The sequence below is a fragment of the Myotis daubentonii genome, chromosome 16 (genome assembly GCF_963259705.1).
Source record: "Myotis daubentonii chromosome 16, mMyoDau2.1, whole genome shotgun sequence".
NCBI lineage: Eukaryota > Metazoa > Chordata > Mammalia > Chiroptera > Vespertilionidae > Myotis > Myotis daubentonii.
In genome coordinates, this window is record NC_081855.1 from 50,637,672 (window position 1) to 50,651,864 (window position 14,193).

At 38.7% G+C, this 14,193-nt stretch overlaps 1 protein-coding gene and 1 long non-coding RNA gene across 5 annotated transcripts in view; both read right to left on the bottom strand.

Annotated features, from left to right (window-relative positions):
* ABCA5 (ATP binding cassette subfamily A member 5) overlaps nucleotides 1-12,980 on the bottom strand; it is a 57,014-nt gene extending 44,034 nt beyond the window's left edge. For 2 of the 4 annotated variants that reach the window (XR_009449345.1, XM_059671026.1), the window contains exons 1-7: nucleotides 12,791-12,980; nucleotides 9,497-9,625; nucleotides 7,080-7,196; nucleotides 5,940-6,144; nucleotides 3,547-3,708; nucleotides 2,561-2,649; nucleotides 874-1,103 (exon numbers count right to left, since the gene is read on the bottom strand). Coding sequence is in view for 3 of the 4 variants with exons in the window: in XM_059671026.1 (XP_059527009.1) it covers nucleotides 874-1,103; nucleotides 2,561-2,649; nucleotides 3,547-3,708; nucleotides 5,940-6,144; nucleotides 7,080-7,181 (788 nt within the window). In the remaining variant the exon portion in view is untranslated. Of the gene's footprint in view, nucleotides 1-873; nucleotides 1,104-2,560; nucleotides 2,650-3,546; nucleotides 3,709-5,939; nucleotides 6,145-7,079; nucleotides 7,197-9,496; nucleotides 9,626-12,790 lie in introns of those variants that run through there. The other 2 variants (XM_059671027.1, XM_059671028.1) reach the window with 2 other exon arrangements.
* On the bottom strand, nucleotides 3,896-5,928 carry LOC132219030 (uncharacterized). The gene is made up of 2 exons (XR_009449346.1): nucleotides 4,904-5,928; nucleotides 3,896-4,665 (listed from the first exon to the last, which is right to left on the bottom strand). It is a non-coding gene; the product is annotated as an uncharacterized LOC132219030 (long non-coding RNA).
* Nucleotides 12,981-14,193: the final 1,213 nt, after the last annotated feature.

Sequence of the window (14,193 nt, forward strand, 5' to 3'; positions counted from 1 at the left end):
CTTAAATAACCCAATGCATCTTAAAAACCAATCACTACGAAAATGACAGGAGGTAAAAAAAAAAAAAAAAAAAAAAAAAAAAAAAAAAAAAGCGCGAAGAGAACAGGTTATACACAATGATCCCATCAGGTAAAGTGTTATAATTAATTGTTGCATTGAGTTAAATGGAATAAAATTTTGTAAATTGGCCTATACTACCAACTCACATGCTTACTAACTTTTTCCAAAATGTATTAACTTTTCTCCTAATATGGCGTCAAAATAAATTTTCTCACAACTCAATAGGAAAATTAAAGAAAATAGACCTAGAAGTACTAATAAAAATGCATGACTCTATAAAATTATCAGTTTTAAAATGCTCACTTGTAAAAACTTTTTCATTTGTTTTTCTATCAATTATTTAAATTTCATCTTAATTCACACAAATAACCTTTTTCAGGAAAAAAGGTTATAAACTGCATGCACCAAGTTCAATCATTTTAACTAAATTTCTAATAGCATGTACATCTATGATATTGGGAGAGGACCATACAAAGCAATTAATTTCTAACTCTCCAAGAGCTCATATATGCTATGCACTGAAAAAATACACTAAAATACATGGAGCGCACTTTATCAATACAAACAAAATGTGAAATAAAATTTAAACACGTAATATTAACATGCTTTCCAAATCCCACTTTTCTTACGTTAAAACAAGCCAATCAATTGCTGAAGCTTGTTGAATAGTCTCACATTTCAAGAAAAGGACAATCACTGTGAGAAAACAGGAGCAGTACCTCTCCTACCAAGTTAGGTGAATAACAAAGTTGAAATTCTGAAGCTTTGTATAATTAATTATTAATCACACTGAATAAACTCTTAATAACATACCAAAAGGCAGTGTCATGAAGTCCCATTATCTTTAAAAACTCTTTTAGCTTTTTCTCTTTTTCTGCCACGATATGAATTGCCAAAAAGTATCCAAAGGGTGAAAATGCTATTACTAAGTATATTAAAATTACTCCTCGGGGAAAGGTATCTATTTCTACAACAGCAGTTTCTCCCATAATAACAGCTTTAGTTGATTCCAGCTCCTTCCATACAGAAACATTGGTCTTCAACTATAATTGGAAAATGTAAATACATTCAGTTAATTTTCTTCTGAAAGTAACCCCTAAAAAACTGTGATAAGTATACCAAAAAAAATTAGTCAATAACCTAGTAAATACAGTCCTCAAGAAGCTACACACCTGAAATAAAGTGACTGACCCCAAAACCATGATAGACTAGAATACTGCTTTTATATATCCTGGAAGCAGACCATAAAGTTTAAAGTCTGAAGTTGGGAAGTATACATATCTTGAAAAAATAATGTCAAAGAAAATAAAATTTCACAGCTACCATCTTAAGCAATTATGTACATATATTAACAAACATATTCATTTATAAAATTGAAGAATTAAGGAATGATTACTAGTATCATGAATGAATGACTATCATTAAAAGTGCCCTTTTAAATAGTATTTTTTTAAAAATAGTATGTCCTATTGTTTTATAATATGTGTGTACAGCATGTATAGGTAGAATAATGTAACTATGCCCTATGACACCTCTACCAACATTCAACGGAATGTATAAAATGTGATCTGCTTGGCCTATTCTTCCAGGGTGGTCTGGACTGTCTGGACCTTAAACGTCTCTATGATTGGTTTGTGTAATATTACGTATTTGTAATACATATACCACGTGTGAGAGTTTATAAGACAAGCCTACATATATTATCTCATTTGGTTCTTTTAACAACCCTGTCAGGTAAAGCATCATTATAGTCATTTTACTATATAGCAGTCTAACAACAGAGACCGGTCTTCTGTTAAAGGCCTCTTGTTCATTTTTATAAAAATGTGAAACATGGATCGGGTCTAAGCGTGTCTTTGAAATATAATTGTAACACTGTATATGCAATCCTGGTGGCAGTATAGTGCTAAAACTATACTGCCAAGAAGCAATAGGCTGACCTAGCTTTCCCTCTAAATTAACCGAGTTTTGGAAAATCACTTAATCTCCCTGTGCTTTAGTTTCATATATAAAATGGACATAACAACAGCAGCACCAATCACAAAGGGTGGGTAAAGATTAAAATGGTTAATATTAGCACATAACTTAGAATCATGTTTGGCAAATAAATTATAAATGTTTGTTAAATTAAAAAATAAAATCTACTACTATGATTAAGATAAAGATACTCACATTCTTTAAAATAAGTTATTTGTATTCAAGGGGAAAAGTCTGCAAATACAGATCTTTCACAAATATTACCTATGGTCACCATAGATACAATAATACAGATATATAGAACGCTGAATCATATATTTAGAAATTATCCATTAAATGTAGGTTTCAAAAATATTAAAACAGAAAATAAGACTTTTTCCTTATCTTTTTCCCTTAAAGAAGTTATAATAAGTTATGCATTTTATTCATTTGATAGCAGTCAAAACAAATACTGCTGTAAATACCTAGGGTGTAATTCTTAAAATGAGGTTTGGCTTTCTTTTTCTTTCTTTATCATATTTACCTGAATAATGGCAGCATCTATGGATGCTTGTAAAACTGTGAACCCTGAGGACCAGTACTGAGCAGCCTCACATGACTTTGAACAGCCAGCTATGAGGGAAAAAATGTGAGACATAAGATTTTGCATGACTTGCAAATGCCTTCTTTTAAAGATAACATATGGAGGTTTACCAAAGTAATATGATTACTCATTTTCTACAGGACCAAAGAAAATAAGCAGTTACCCTTCGAAGACTAAAAATATCACATTCCTGATTTATTTGAAATTTTTGAATTAATAAGTTAACATGTGTTATGATACTGAATGGCAAATGAAAATAAATAGAAATTGTAAACCTAATTATTTAAAATAAGTCACTTTTCTGTTTTAAGGTAAGTTACTCTAAAATGACCTATCAGCTTTAAAGCACTTCCAGGTACAAGGACAAGCCCAGGTTAAGCCAATAGAAAAAAATATTCTCTATGGGCTTTTTGGAATTAGTCACAAATTCAATACTTAGCATAGTGACTTCAATATTGATGAACAAATGTCTCTGGTTAATAATATTTCTTCAGACATTTAAATATTAAAGGCTGTTTTCCATGTTTCAAACATAAACTAATGAAGTTCACTGGTGGAAAACCTTGAGGTTTTAAAGATATGTAATATACTATTTGTGAAAACAATTACATGGAGAAAAAAATACAGATTTAGAAAGTCATATAATTCAAGATACATTTTTGTGTTACTGTAATCGATGTTATATAAATGTATGAAAATGGGTGTTAGAGTAATTGTATTTATATTATATATGTAGATGTAGATAGGTGGTTATTTAAGTATACTTACATATATTCATGCTACACTTGACAGTTTTCTCATCTGAACAAATTAAGTATTGTTGAAAATGCCAATGTTGGACCCCACAAAAATTTTGCATAAGAATGACGAGCAGCAAAACACATACATTTAACTCGCTTTCAATTTTTTAGGGGGCAACTACTTACCTCTTGAATTCATATAAACAGAAGTTACTGGAATCATATCAGGAAAAAAACGGAGTTCGTAGGACATGAAGTCTTTGAAAAACACGCCTACAAAGCTGTCGGTCTTAAAAAGACTGGATGCTAGCAATTCCTTTTCATTTGCATATTCTTCAGTAATTATGACTATAAAATACAACAATATAGTTAAGTCACAATTTAAAATAGTTTACCTAATACAATAGACCAAATGTACCATTATATTTGATGAATGTACTATTTTATAAGCACTTGTTTTATGTTCTAGCTTCTTAGAAAATGAATAGAGCTCTTCTAAAAAAAAAAATACTAAAAAATAACAAAATAGTACAACTTTACGCACACGATTTAGCTGTCATTTAATTATATAAATTATGTCCAATACATGTTATTGGTATGATAAGAGTATACACTTTACATGTGATACTTGCAGGTCACTTATCTATCTCCAAGTAAAACTATACAAATAAGTCCTTGATAAATGAGTGGATATTTTCTTTTCAAATATCTTCTTATGAAGAAAATTCCATAATCCTTCTCAGACACTAAAGTATATATTTTAGTAACTATGATGCAACTCTTCTTTGAATAAAAATTGGCACTTAAAACCAATATAGCCTGTTCCTCTCTCAGAAGATATGTGGAGGAAATACTGTAGTCATCATTCAGATCCTTTCACATCAGATAACCCTAATTTTAAAATATTTTCTTGAGGCTTTATTTACAAGCAACCAGTTTTTAGTACAGAAGCTCCGGAACATGTGGTGAAGTGGAAAGAACACAGGATTAGTCTTTAACTTTATTACTTATCAGGTGAGTGAGCACAGGCCAACAACTCCCCAAACTTTAATATCCTCATCCACAATGCCTACCTGATCACTCCGGGTTCTTAAGATCAAATGCAGTCACAAATATGAAAATGCTTTGTGAATTTAAAGTATTACTTAAATGTTAATTATTGTGATTTTCCAGACCTTTTAAGGCAGACCTGCCACTCCAGGATTGATACGAATAAAAAGGGTGTTAGGTTAGCGTCCTCTTAGTCATATTACCCTGTATGCAGGTATATCCCACTTTCAGATAGCTGTTGTTAAAAAGACAGAACTTGCCCTAACCGGTTTGGCTCAGTGGATAGAGCGTCGGCCTGCGGACTGAATGGTCCCAGGTTCAAATCCAGTCAAGGGCATGTACCTTGGTTGTGGGCACATCCCCAGTAGGGGGTGTGCAGGAGGCAACTGATCGATGTTTCTCTCTCATTGATGTTTCTAACTCTCTAACCCTCTCCCTTCCTCTCTGTAAAAAAATCAATAAAATATATTTTTTTTAAAAAAAAAGACAGAACTTTTAAAAAAATCTATATATGTTTCCACTATTTTGGCATCTAAACTGACTTGAATTCCTTTGGTGTATATGTTTGCTCCTGCTTAGACTTATCAATAAATTTTGTTCTTAACATTTCTGATCAGATTTTTGAGCTGGCATGCTAAATTATTATGATTATTCATATTACTTGTGCTTAATATGATAAACCAACAAACATGCTATATACCAATAAGATAGGTGTTCGATAAAAATAGTAAATAGCAATAAGCCAGAAAGAAGTCAATGGGGGAAGTTACTTGACTCCTGACTGTATAAACAAGTATCTTCTGTTCAGTGATGCACTAGCCAATAATGTCATAACATATACTAAAAGTTAATTACAACTACCCTATTATAAAACATGTTAATGTTATTATAAGACATGCTAATCTGTTATTTTCTACAATTCAGTATTTCATTAAATCAATCACCACAGTATGAGCATTTCTGTCACTTTCTCCAAGTCCTGCTTTAGGTTCTCTCTCAGCCACTTTACTCTTAGTGCCTCATTGATTTCTATTCCATTTCTTTGTGAGAAGTACAAACTGAGGAAAACAGATTTAGGCACTTAGCCACAGTCACAGTCTCCAAAACTAAGTACTTCTCCAGTTTACACCACACACCTCCATAAATAACTATGGCAATCTGAAAAGATTACTGCTTTATCATCTTTATCATATATTTCCAACCTCTTAATTATTACATGAGACAGACTCGAAATGTTCCTTCAAATCTTTTATCCCATAGAAACATACTTATTTTGTAAGGGGCTAAGAATTAAATATAAACTCTTAAAACATATAATATATGCCTCCTGTTACCAAAAATATAAATTAAAGTTCCACAAGAAAAATAAGACAGAAGAGTTAAATGATTTTAATATTTTTCTGAAACTATACTTTGGTGAAAGGCTATGTCTCTAAGCGTTAAGAATGCTATTTACTCAATAAAGCAAGCAGAAAAATACTGACGAGGCTTTCTGTAACAGATAGAATACAGATAAAAGCTCACAATACCATCAGAAAGGTGATCAGTAGAAACCTTTTGCATGATGTTTCTTGTAATATTAGTCGCTGGAGTATATCCAAGAATTAGGTTAAAGAGAATAGATTTGTCCATAGAATTAAGTTCCATATCAGGCACTTCTTCATATTTCTTATTTGGATGCATCATGCTAATTAATATTAACCAAAATAAAAAAAACAGTGGAAAAAGAATTTCCTATAATAAAGGAAAAAAATGATTATGAAGTATAACAATGGCAATGAAATTCATCAAAGTTTCTATGCAAATAATATAATTAATACCAAGAAAAAACATGAGAAATTTGGCTCTCAAGTACAAAAAGTAAAAGCAGTTCTATCCTAACCCAACAGTAGTATTAATTTTCCTTTACATTTTTGCCATATTTTAAAAAACAATTCATGTAATAAATTGACATAAAAATTAATATGTATTTCAACAAATGTACTCATATATAACTTTATTTAAAATAACTTACCAAACAGTCTATTTAATTCTACATTAAAACTCATGCTTTAATTATACCTCAATTTCTAAAACTACACTCAGTTAAATTCAACAGCCTGCTATAATAGAGATAAACTATTATTTCATCTTGCTATTTAACTGTTCTCCTGATTTCAGGAGAAGATGAACAATATATTTCATCCTTTAAAATTATTATTAACTGGTTAGCCAGAGTTCTTATTTTCTTTTAGCCTTTAAAGCAGCGTATGCTTTAAAACATTACTGTAAACAAATATATGACATAATTTTGATAATGTTAGGCAATTCAACCCAGAGTCAAAAGATGGGAGGTTATGGGGAATAAACTATGAAATAATGTTCAACAAAGTTGTCTGTGGAATTTATTTTTCATTTCATGAAACTTGGGAAATGCATTCCTAAAAATTCAAAATTAGGCACTGATATTAGACATTAACTAAATTTAGGAATTATTAGAATTTTTAACATTTAGAAAATAAGTAATTTAGATACCTTCCTATGGCTTTTTTACTTCACAAGCAAATTATTAAAGGAACCTAAAAATATAAAATTATAATAAAAATGTATTCAGCAAAATAAACATCTCTTAAAGATGCAATGCAGAATAAACTGCAAGAAGGCATAAGAAAGAAAAACATTTAACTTACCTGAACACTACTTTTTTTAGTCCTGCATTTAATTAGGTAATTCTTCAGTAGCAGTGTCCTGGTTTGTCTCCAAACTCCCACCTCTCTAATTGCAGTAGCCATGTTTTCTGGATCAGTCTATTAAAGGGGGGAGATGTAAAAACAAACAAAAAAATTTAAAAAATTTTAAAAACTGGAACCACACAGTTAAGAACACGCCATTTTTAATGGCAAAACAAACGAATGTCTCAGTCTCATGTTGCATGGAGTTAAGCATACTCCAAGCTCTCTCCTGCCTGGACGGAATGCATGGAATAGCAACTTGAAGACCCTAGACAGCCGTGGGCAAACTACGGCCCGCGGGCCAGATCCGGCCCGTTTGAAATGAAAAAAACTATTAAAAAAAAGACCGTACCCTTTTATGTAATGATGTTCACTTTGAATTTATATTAGTTCACACAAACACTCCATCCATGCTTTTGTTCCGGCCCTCCGGTCCAGTTTAAGAACCCATTGTGGCCCTCGAGTCAAAAAGTTTGCCCACCCCTGCCCTAGGAAGTAATTAGTGGCGTGTGAAACTAGAGGGAGCCAGAATTATACCACCCAACCCACAGTGAGCTTGCCACTTTTTCCCTGGAATGCACTGGAAGCAGGCACCAGGGCACCCATCTGATTTTGTTTTCTACTTTTTCTTATGTCCCCGTCCCCCAGTAATCCCAAGATAGTGGTGGCAGGCTGCAATAACGAGAGTTTAATGCAGCCAAAACTCTGAAGCAGGGGAACCTTTCTCCCCTTGGGGTGGAGTTATGGTTCCAAAGGAGTGGGGCCAAATCCTACTGCTTTCTTCTCCACTTGCCACACGGGACCCTGGATGTCGTGAATGTGGTTGCAAAAGTGTGTAGCCCTGTGATACAGATAAACCATAGCTGTCCGGCTGGAGGATGAAAAAGAGGAAAGTCAGCAGGGAGAGCAAATCAAAAGGAGCTCAGGAAAGAAACACAGTAAAGTTGTTTATTAACTCCCGGACTAACCCTTACCAAACTGGGCATCAGGGATCTTACCCTATTCTGTGTACCAAAGACTTGAGGAACTGAACAGATAGATGTCAGACCACTGCCCAGACCCAGTGGTACACACAGGACATATCCAAACTGCATTGCAAAGGCTTTTGAAAACCAAACTGAAACTAGAACCACAGCTCAAACAGTGTGGGGAGAAACCTGCAGCCTGAACCTAACCAGGCTGACAGCAGGCTAAACGAAAATAACAACACTCTCCATAGGATTAAGACAAAACTCAAAGTCTCATACAATCCAAAATTGCTTGGCAAGTGAAGCATGTGGAAAATTCTTTTAAGAAAAGAAAATCAGCAGAAGCCAATGCCAAGGATTTCGAAATTATCTGGCAAAAAATGGAAAGCCGCTATTAAATAAAGTGCTTCAGCAAGTGGTGGTGTTGAAAAGAATAAAAGGGAAAGGCAGTGAGGAATGCCTGGCCTGCCCCACATTTAACACTGGCTGTGAGAACAGAATCATGCAGACAATATCCAGGAGTTCGCTCTCTAGTAATATAGTTCACACAAGCACATGGCAGAACTGGAAATGATGGAGAGGACTATACAACATTCAAGAGCAGCTTTCTGAGTAAACAACATATATCAGGCTTTCTCTTCTGCAACATGTATTACAAGATGATCCTTGAAAGCACAAGTTAACAACTAAAATACAATAAAACTTTTCATGGCATGTTTTTAACATATCATACTTTCTCCAAAACTTATAAAGTTTCTCCAAAACTTATATAGTTCTAATTCAAAGTCTTACCAATGCAGTATTTTTAAAACTCTTTTAACAAACCCACTTCTTAACTGCTAAAGAACTATGACAAAGATACAGAAATAAAGATACAAAACTTTAAAAAAAATTAAGTTACTTTCTATTGACTCACAACATGCCTGGGGAATGTGTTATTTTTGTTGTAATACAGCTTTAAATAATAATTAGATAGGTTTTAAAAACCTAATATTAATCAACTATTTAACTTTCCTAGATGAATACTTTCCTAGGTTAAATAATTCATACTAAATCTAATAAATTGCAAGAAAACTGAAAGCCACTAAAGCCCTTTCTCCTTTTCTAATATATTAATAATTGACTTAAAAGATTAGAAGTTTATATAATCTGAAACTCAATCTCAAAAATTCATTTATTTACTAAAGAAATATTGATTACTGCATTAGCATGCCATGAAACATATTTCACCTTTCTCAAAACAATACAAAATGTACATGACCTTTAGAAATAACTATTAGTGGAAAATCATGTGGAATGCATTAGTTTTATTTCCGAGAGAAATGAATTCAGATTATATCCTATAAAATAAAGAAACTGAATCATCCTGATGTTCGTAACCTTCTGGTAACAGATGAGGTCAATCACCTTAGCAAGCTTGAAAGATTCTCAGAAAGGCTCTCAACTGAAAATGTTCAGCTATCTCCCACAGCTGACTGTCAGAGGTTACTTCTGGTCCACCCCAGGAAAGCTGATTATCACTCCTTTGTTCCAAGTCTGTAACCAATAAATAAACTGTAACTGCAGTTACCATACTGGGTCATCATTTTTTTTTTTTTACACGTCTTAGTCTTAATCTTGAACTTGACCACGAGATCCTTAAACCGCCCCCCCCCAAAAAAAGACTGCCTAATCTATCTTTGTTTCTCTACCACCAATGGTAATATTATAACCAATATCACCTTCCTGCAAATTACTTTGGGAGGCTTGCTGAGAGTCTGTAGAGATCAATGGTCTGCAAATTACAATGGAGGAGGTGGTGGCTAAATCCAGCCTGTTTTGTATAGCCCGAGTTCAGAGGGTTTTTCCCCCATTTTTAATGATTGGGGGGTTGGGGGGTCAAAGAATAATACCTTGTGACATGTAAAAATTACATGACATTCAAATAAAGTGTTAGTGGAACACAGCCACGCTCACTCGATTCGGTATTGTCTATGACTGCTTTGTGCTACAACAGCAGGGTTAGGTAATGGAAACACAGGCCAGATGGTCTGCAAAACCTAAAAACCTGGCTCTTCACAGAAAAAGCCTACTGACCCCTGATATGGATTAAAGGAATAAGAAAAAGTGGCACATTCATTTCACACTAAACATAACGACGAAAAATAAGTTAGACACTATCACTGACGTTACAGATAGATAAAATGTAATATAATGTGACAAGTGCAATTGGGGGAAAGAGCTTGGAAAAGACTGGAATGGAAATTCCAGGCAGAGAAAAAAAAAAAAAAAAAGAATGGAAAAGCTAGACTCCCAAAAAAGCTTAACTTGCATAAAGAGCAAGGACGCCTGCAATATGGCAGAGGCACGGACAAAGTGAATTAGGGCAAAGGACTGCAGGTGCATGCTCCATACCACACTGTGCAGACGGGCGATGGAAGTACGTTGTGGAATTCCTAGCGTGCACAATCCAATTAAGACGCTCTATTTTGTGTACCCACATCGAGCATCCCATATTTCCTCTACCGGGCTTTTCATACCTCAGCCTGCCTGGTTAATTGCCTGGCAATCATCTATTTCACTGATCCATTCACTCTCCCAAAGCCCCAAACCTTCAAAAACCTTCCATCCCCACCTCCCTCCCCATCACCCTTGGATGACGAGCTGATTTCTACTTCACTGAGAATACCGAAGCTACTGGAAATTTCCAAAATGCCCCACCATCCCTCCTACCCACCCACACCCATCGACAGCTAATGTGCCTAATGTAATGTTATACATTTCAACAAAGTGCTACTAGTATTTCAGCCTAAACTGAAGACTGTGTTCATTAGGACTCTGAGCCACAAAAGCGTAAATGCATGGAACCTGGCATTAACTACACAGGGTGGGGCAGAAGTCGGTTTACAGCTGTGAGTACACAAAACAGAGTTTATTCCTGTAGCATTATTTATGATTACTGCATTATTTTTCCACACGAACAACTGTAAGCCTACTTTTGCCCACTCTGTACTTTTACCATTTATGTTTTTGGAAGAAGAGGTTAAGCACATACTTGGCAGATAACTGGAAAGAAATCCTGCCCACACAGGCTTTTCAACTAATGAAATAAAAGCACTACCAAAAAAAAAAAAATCAAGCCTTTTAACTTAACAGGAGATAAATTATAAATGCTCTCTTCTCTACTATTTGAACGTTTGCTGAAGGCAGTGTAATAACACAGCAAGATACTGTTGAAATGACTTAACCTAAAGTTTATGACAGCATTTCTTGCTGAATGGGAAAAATAACGACGCAATCAATGGTACAGTGATAAGCTATCCAACACCTTTTCTTAATGGCTTCTAAAAGCTTGTGCTTAAAACTACTTGAACCCAATTAATTCACACACGAATGCAGATTGCCACGTTTAGAAGAGTGTTACAGAATTCTTTTATAAGATCATCTTCCCAATTACACTCAAGGGCAGAGAGGCTACATTTTACGCATCTTGGTGCTCTTGGCACATAGTTGAGTATCTGGAAAATAAGGCATTCAAACAAACATGGAACGGACCGATAAATTTGCTTTTATCCTGAGTGTAAGGTTTCCCTATACTCAACCCCTTTTAAAAAGGCAAATACACTTAAAAACAGCAGGTATTCAAGGATTCATGCCTTGTTGGTTCGATTTTACCCAAATACCCCAAGGAAGGGCCCTAATTGCCCTACTATTCTCTTGTATGGCGTCTCCCCTAAACGTATGGCATATCGCTCTTTGGGCCCAGACACAAAATACAAAGCGTCAGCATTTGGCGTCTGGCGTCCCTGGGTTGAAATCGCAGCTGTATCTCTATTATTATTACTATTATTATTATTATTATTATTATTATTATTATTATTATTATTATTATTATTATTTTCTGGTGACTTAACCTCTCTGAGACCCATTTTCCACACCAGCACCGCTAGAATAACGCCTCCAGCCCCACAGGGTTGCCCTCAGGATTAAATGAGACGAACACTAGACCCGACCGTCTCCATCCGAGACTTATTTACACGCACAGCTAAGCCTCGGAGCTCAGGGCGATCCCTCCCGGGGCCGCGCCCTCGCCCCCAACGGGGAGCCCCATGCCTCCAGCCGGCTTAACTCGCACCCAGGCCGGAATCCCTTCACGGCCGGAGCTCTTTGCGGGTTAGGAAGCAGGGTGTCTCTTCCCCCCAAATCGTGTCAAGAGCTGTGCGCATCCCCCCCACCCACCTCCCTTCCCCACGCGCGGCGAGGATGAGCGAGCGCGCCCCCAGGAATAAGAAGCTAAGCCGCTGCTGCGGCTGAGCGGGGGCGCGCGGGGACGGGGGTGATGGACACCATGTCCCGTCTCCCACGACGCCCCGAGGAAGGAAACGACCCCGTCCAACCCGACGCACCCTGGCGGCCGCCCCCCAGTCCGGCCGGCCGGCCTCGGGTCCGGGGTGCCGGGCGGGGCCCCGCAGCACCCCAAGCATCCGCACACTCACGCCCCGCGAGGAGCAAACCGCGCTTCCTGCGCGCCGGGGAGCGGCCTCCCTCCAGCACCCGCCGCCTCCACCTCTGCCCCGATCCGCCCGCATCCAGCTCCGCTCCCCAGGCGGCCCCTCAACGGCTGCCTGCCGCCGCCCGGCTCGACCCTCTCCTCCCCCCGCGGCGGGCGGTCTCCCCGGGTCGGGGAGCCTCCAACGCCGCCGCCCTCGGCGCCGTCCTCACTTCAGGGCCGGGGCCGGGTCCGCAGCGCAGTCAGGCCGGGACGCGCTCCGTGTGTGCAGACCGCGCGCCGCGAAGTGCGTGAAGGCGCGTCCCCGCCCCCCCGCGCGCGTCCCCGCCGCGGCGTGGCGCGCGCCCGGGCGCAGGCGGGGTGGGCGGAGCGTCCGCGAGGGGGCGCGCGCCGGGGGGCGGGGCGAGCGCGGCGCCCGGAGACCGGGATCCCGCGCGCCCGCCCGGCGGCGGAGCCCTGGGAGCCCCGCGTCGCGAGATTGTGCGGTGGGGCCCTCCCCGCGCTGCCCGGGGAGGCGCGGGCGAAACCAGCGGCGTGAAGTCAGGAGCGCGGGTGCGCGTCCCCGCCCAGGTGACCGTCGCCGCCCAGGTGACCTTGCCCGGCGGCCCTCCCCGCGCCGGCCTCCCGCGTCACAGCTAGTTGTAAGCATCCGTCCTTTTTACCTGAATTCCCGCGGCGTCGGGCGGTCCTCTCCCTGGGCTGCAGGTCCCTTCCCTGCTCCTCCGCAGTCCCCCCTTGCCGCAGCGATGGGGTGCAGTGACCTCGTGGTCCTCAATGCTTCCCCGCCTCCCCCCCACCCCCGTCAGACACCGCCCCCTGGGACATCTGGACGTGGAGGACGCTAGGAGTTTCTGCAGTGTCCTCCTGAGAGTCTGGGAAAGGGCAGATTCTGAATCTTTAAACAATGGCCTGAGGCAGGTGGTATTTTCTTTTTTAAAATATATTTTGTATTGATGTCAGAGAGAGAGGGAGAGAGAGAGAGAAACATCAATGATGAGAGAGCATCATTGATGGGCTGCCTCCTGCACGCCCCCTACTGGGGATCCAGTCCGCAACATGGGCATGTGCCCTCCACGTGCCCTCAATCCAATGGTGATCTCCTGGTTCAAAGGTCGAGGCTCAACCGCTGAGCTGCACCAGCTGGGCACCGAGGGTATCTTTGAGAGACAGTTTCTGTTGCTGAAAATAAAAACCGGTGTTTATAAAGGGGCCTACGTAGTACTGGTAAAAAAAAAAAAAAAAAAAAAAAAATGACCGTAAAGAAAAGCTCACAACACTAGCATCACAAATTCTTTTCTTCAACTTTCTGTTTGGTCACGTTTCTTTCTTTCTTTTTGTATAAATAGAAATGTGTAGAATATTTTAAAAATACGTTTTGATTGGTTTTAGAGAGAGAGAAACATCGATGAGAGAGAAACGTTGATGGGCTGCCTCATGCATGTCCCTCACTGGGGATCCAGCCACAACCGGGCATGTGCCCTGGCAGGGCTGAATTCTTGGTTCATGGGTCCATGCTTAACCACTGAGCAACACCAGCTGAGCAGTATGGTCACGTTTCTTTGCACAGTTCTTTGGGGAGTTTAACTTAATTTAAAGAAAAAAATTTAATTCTGGC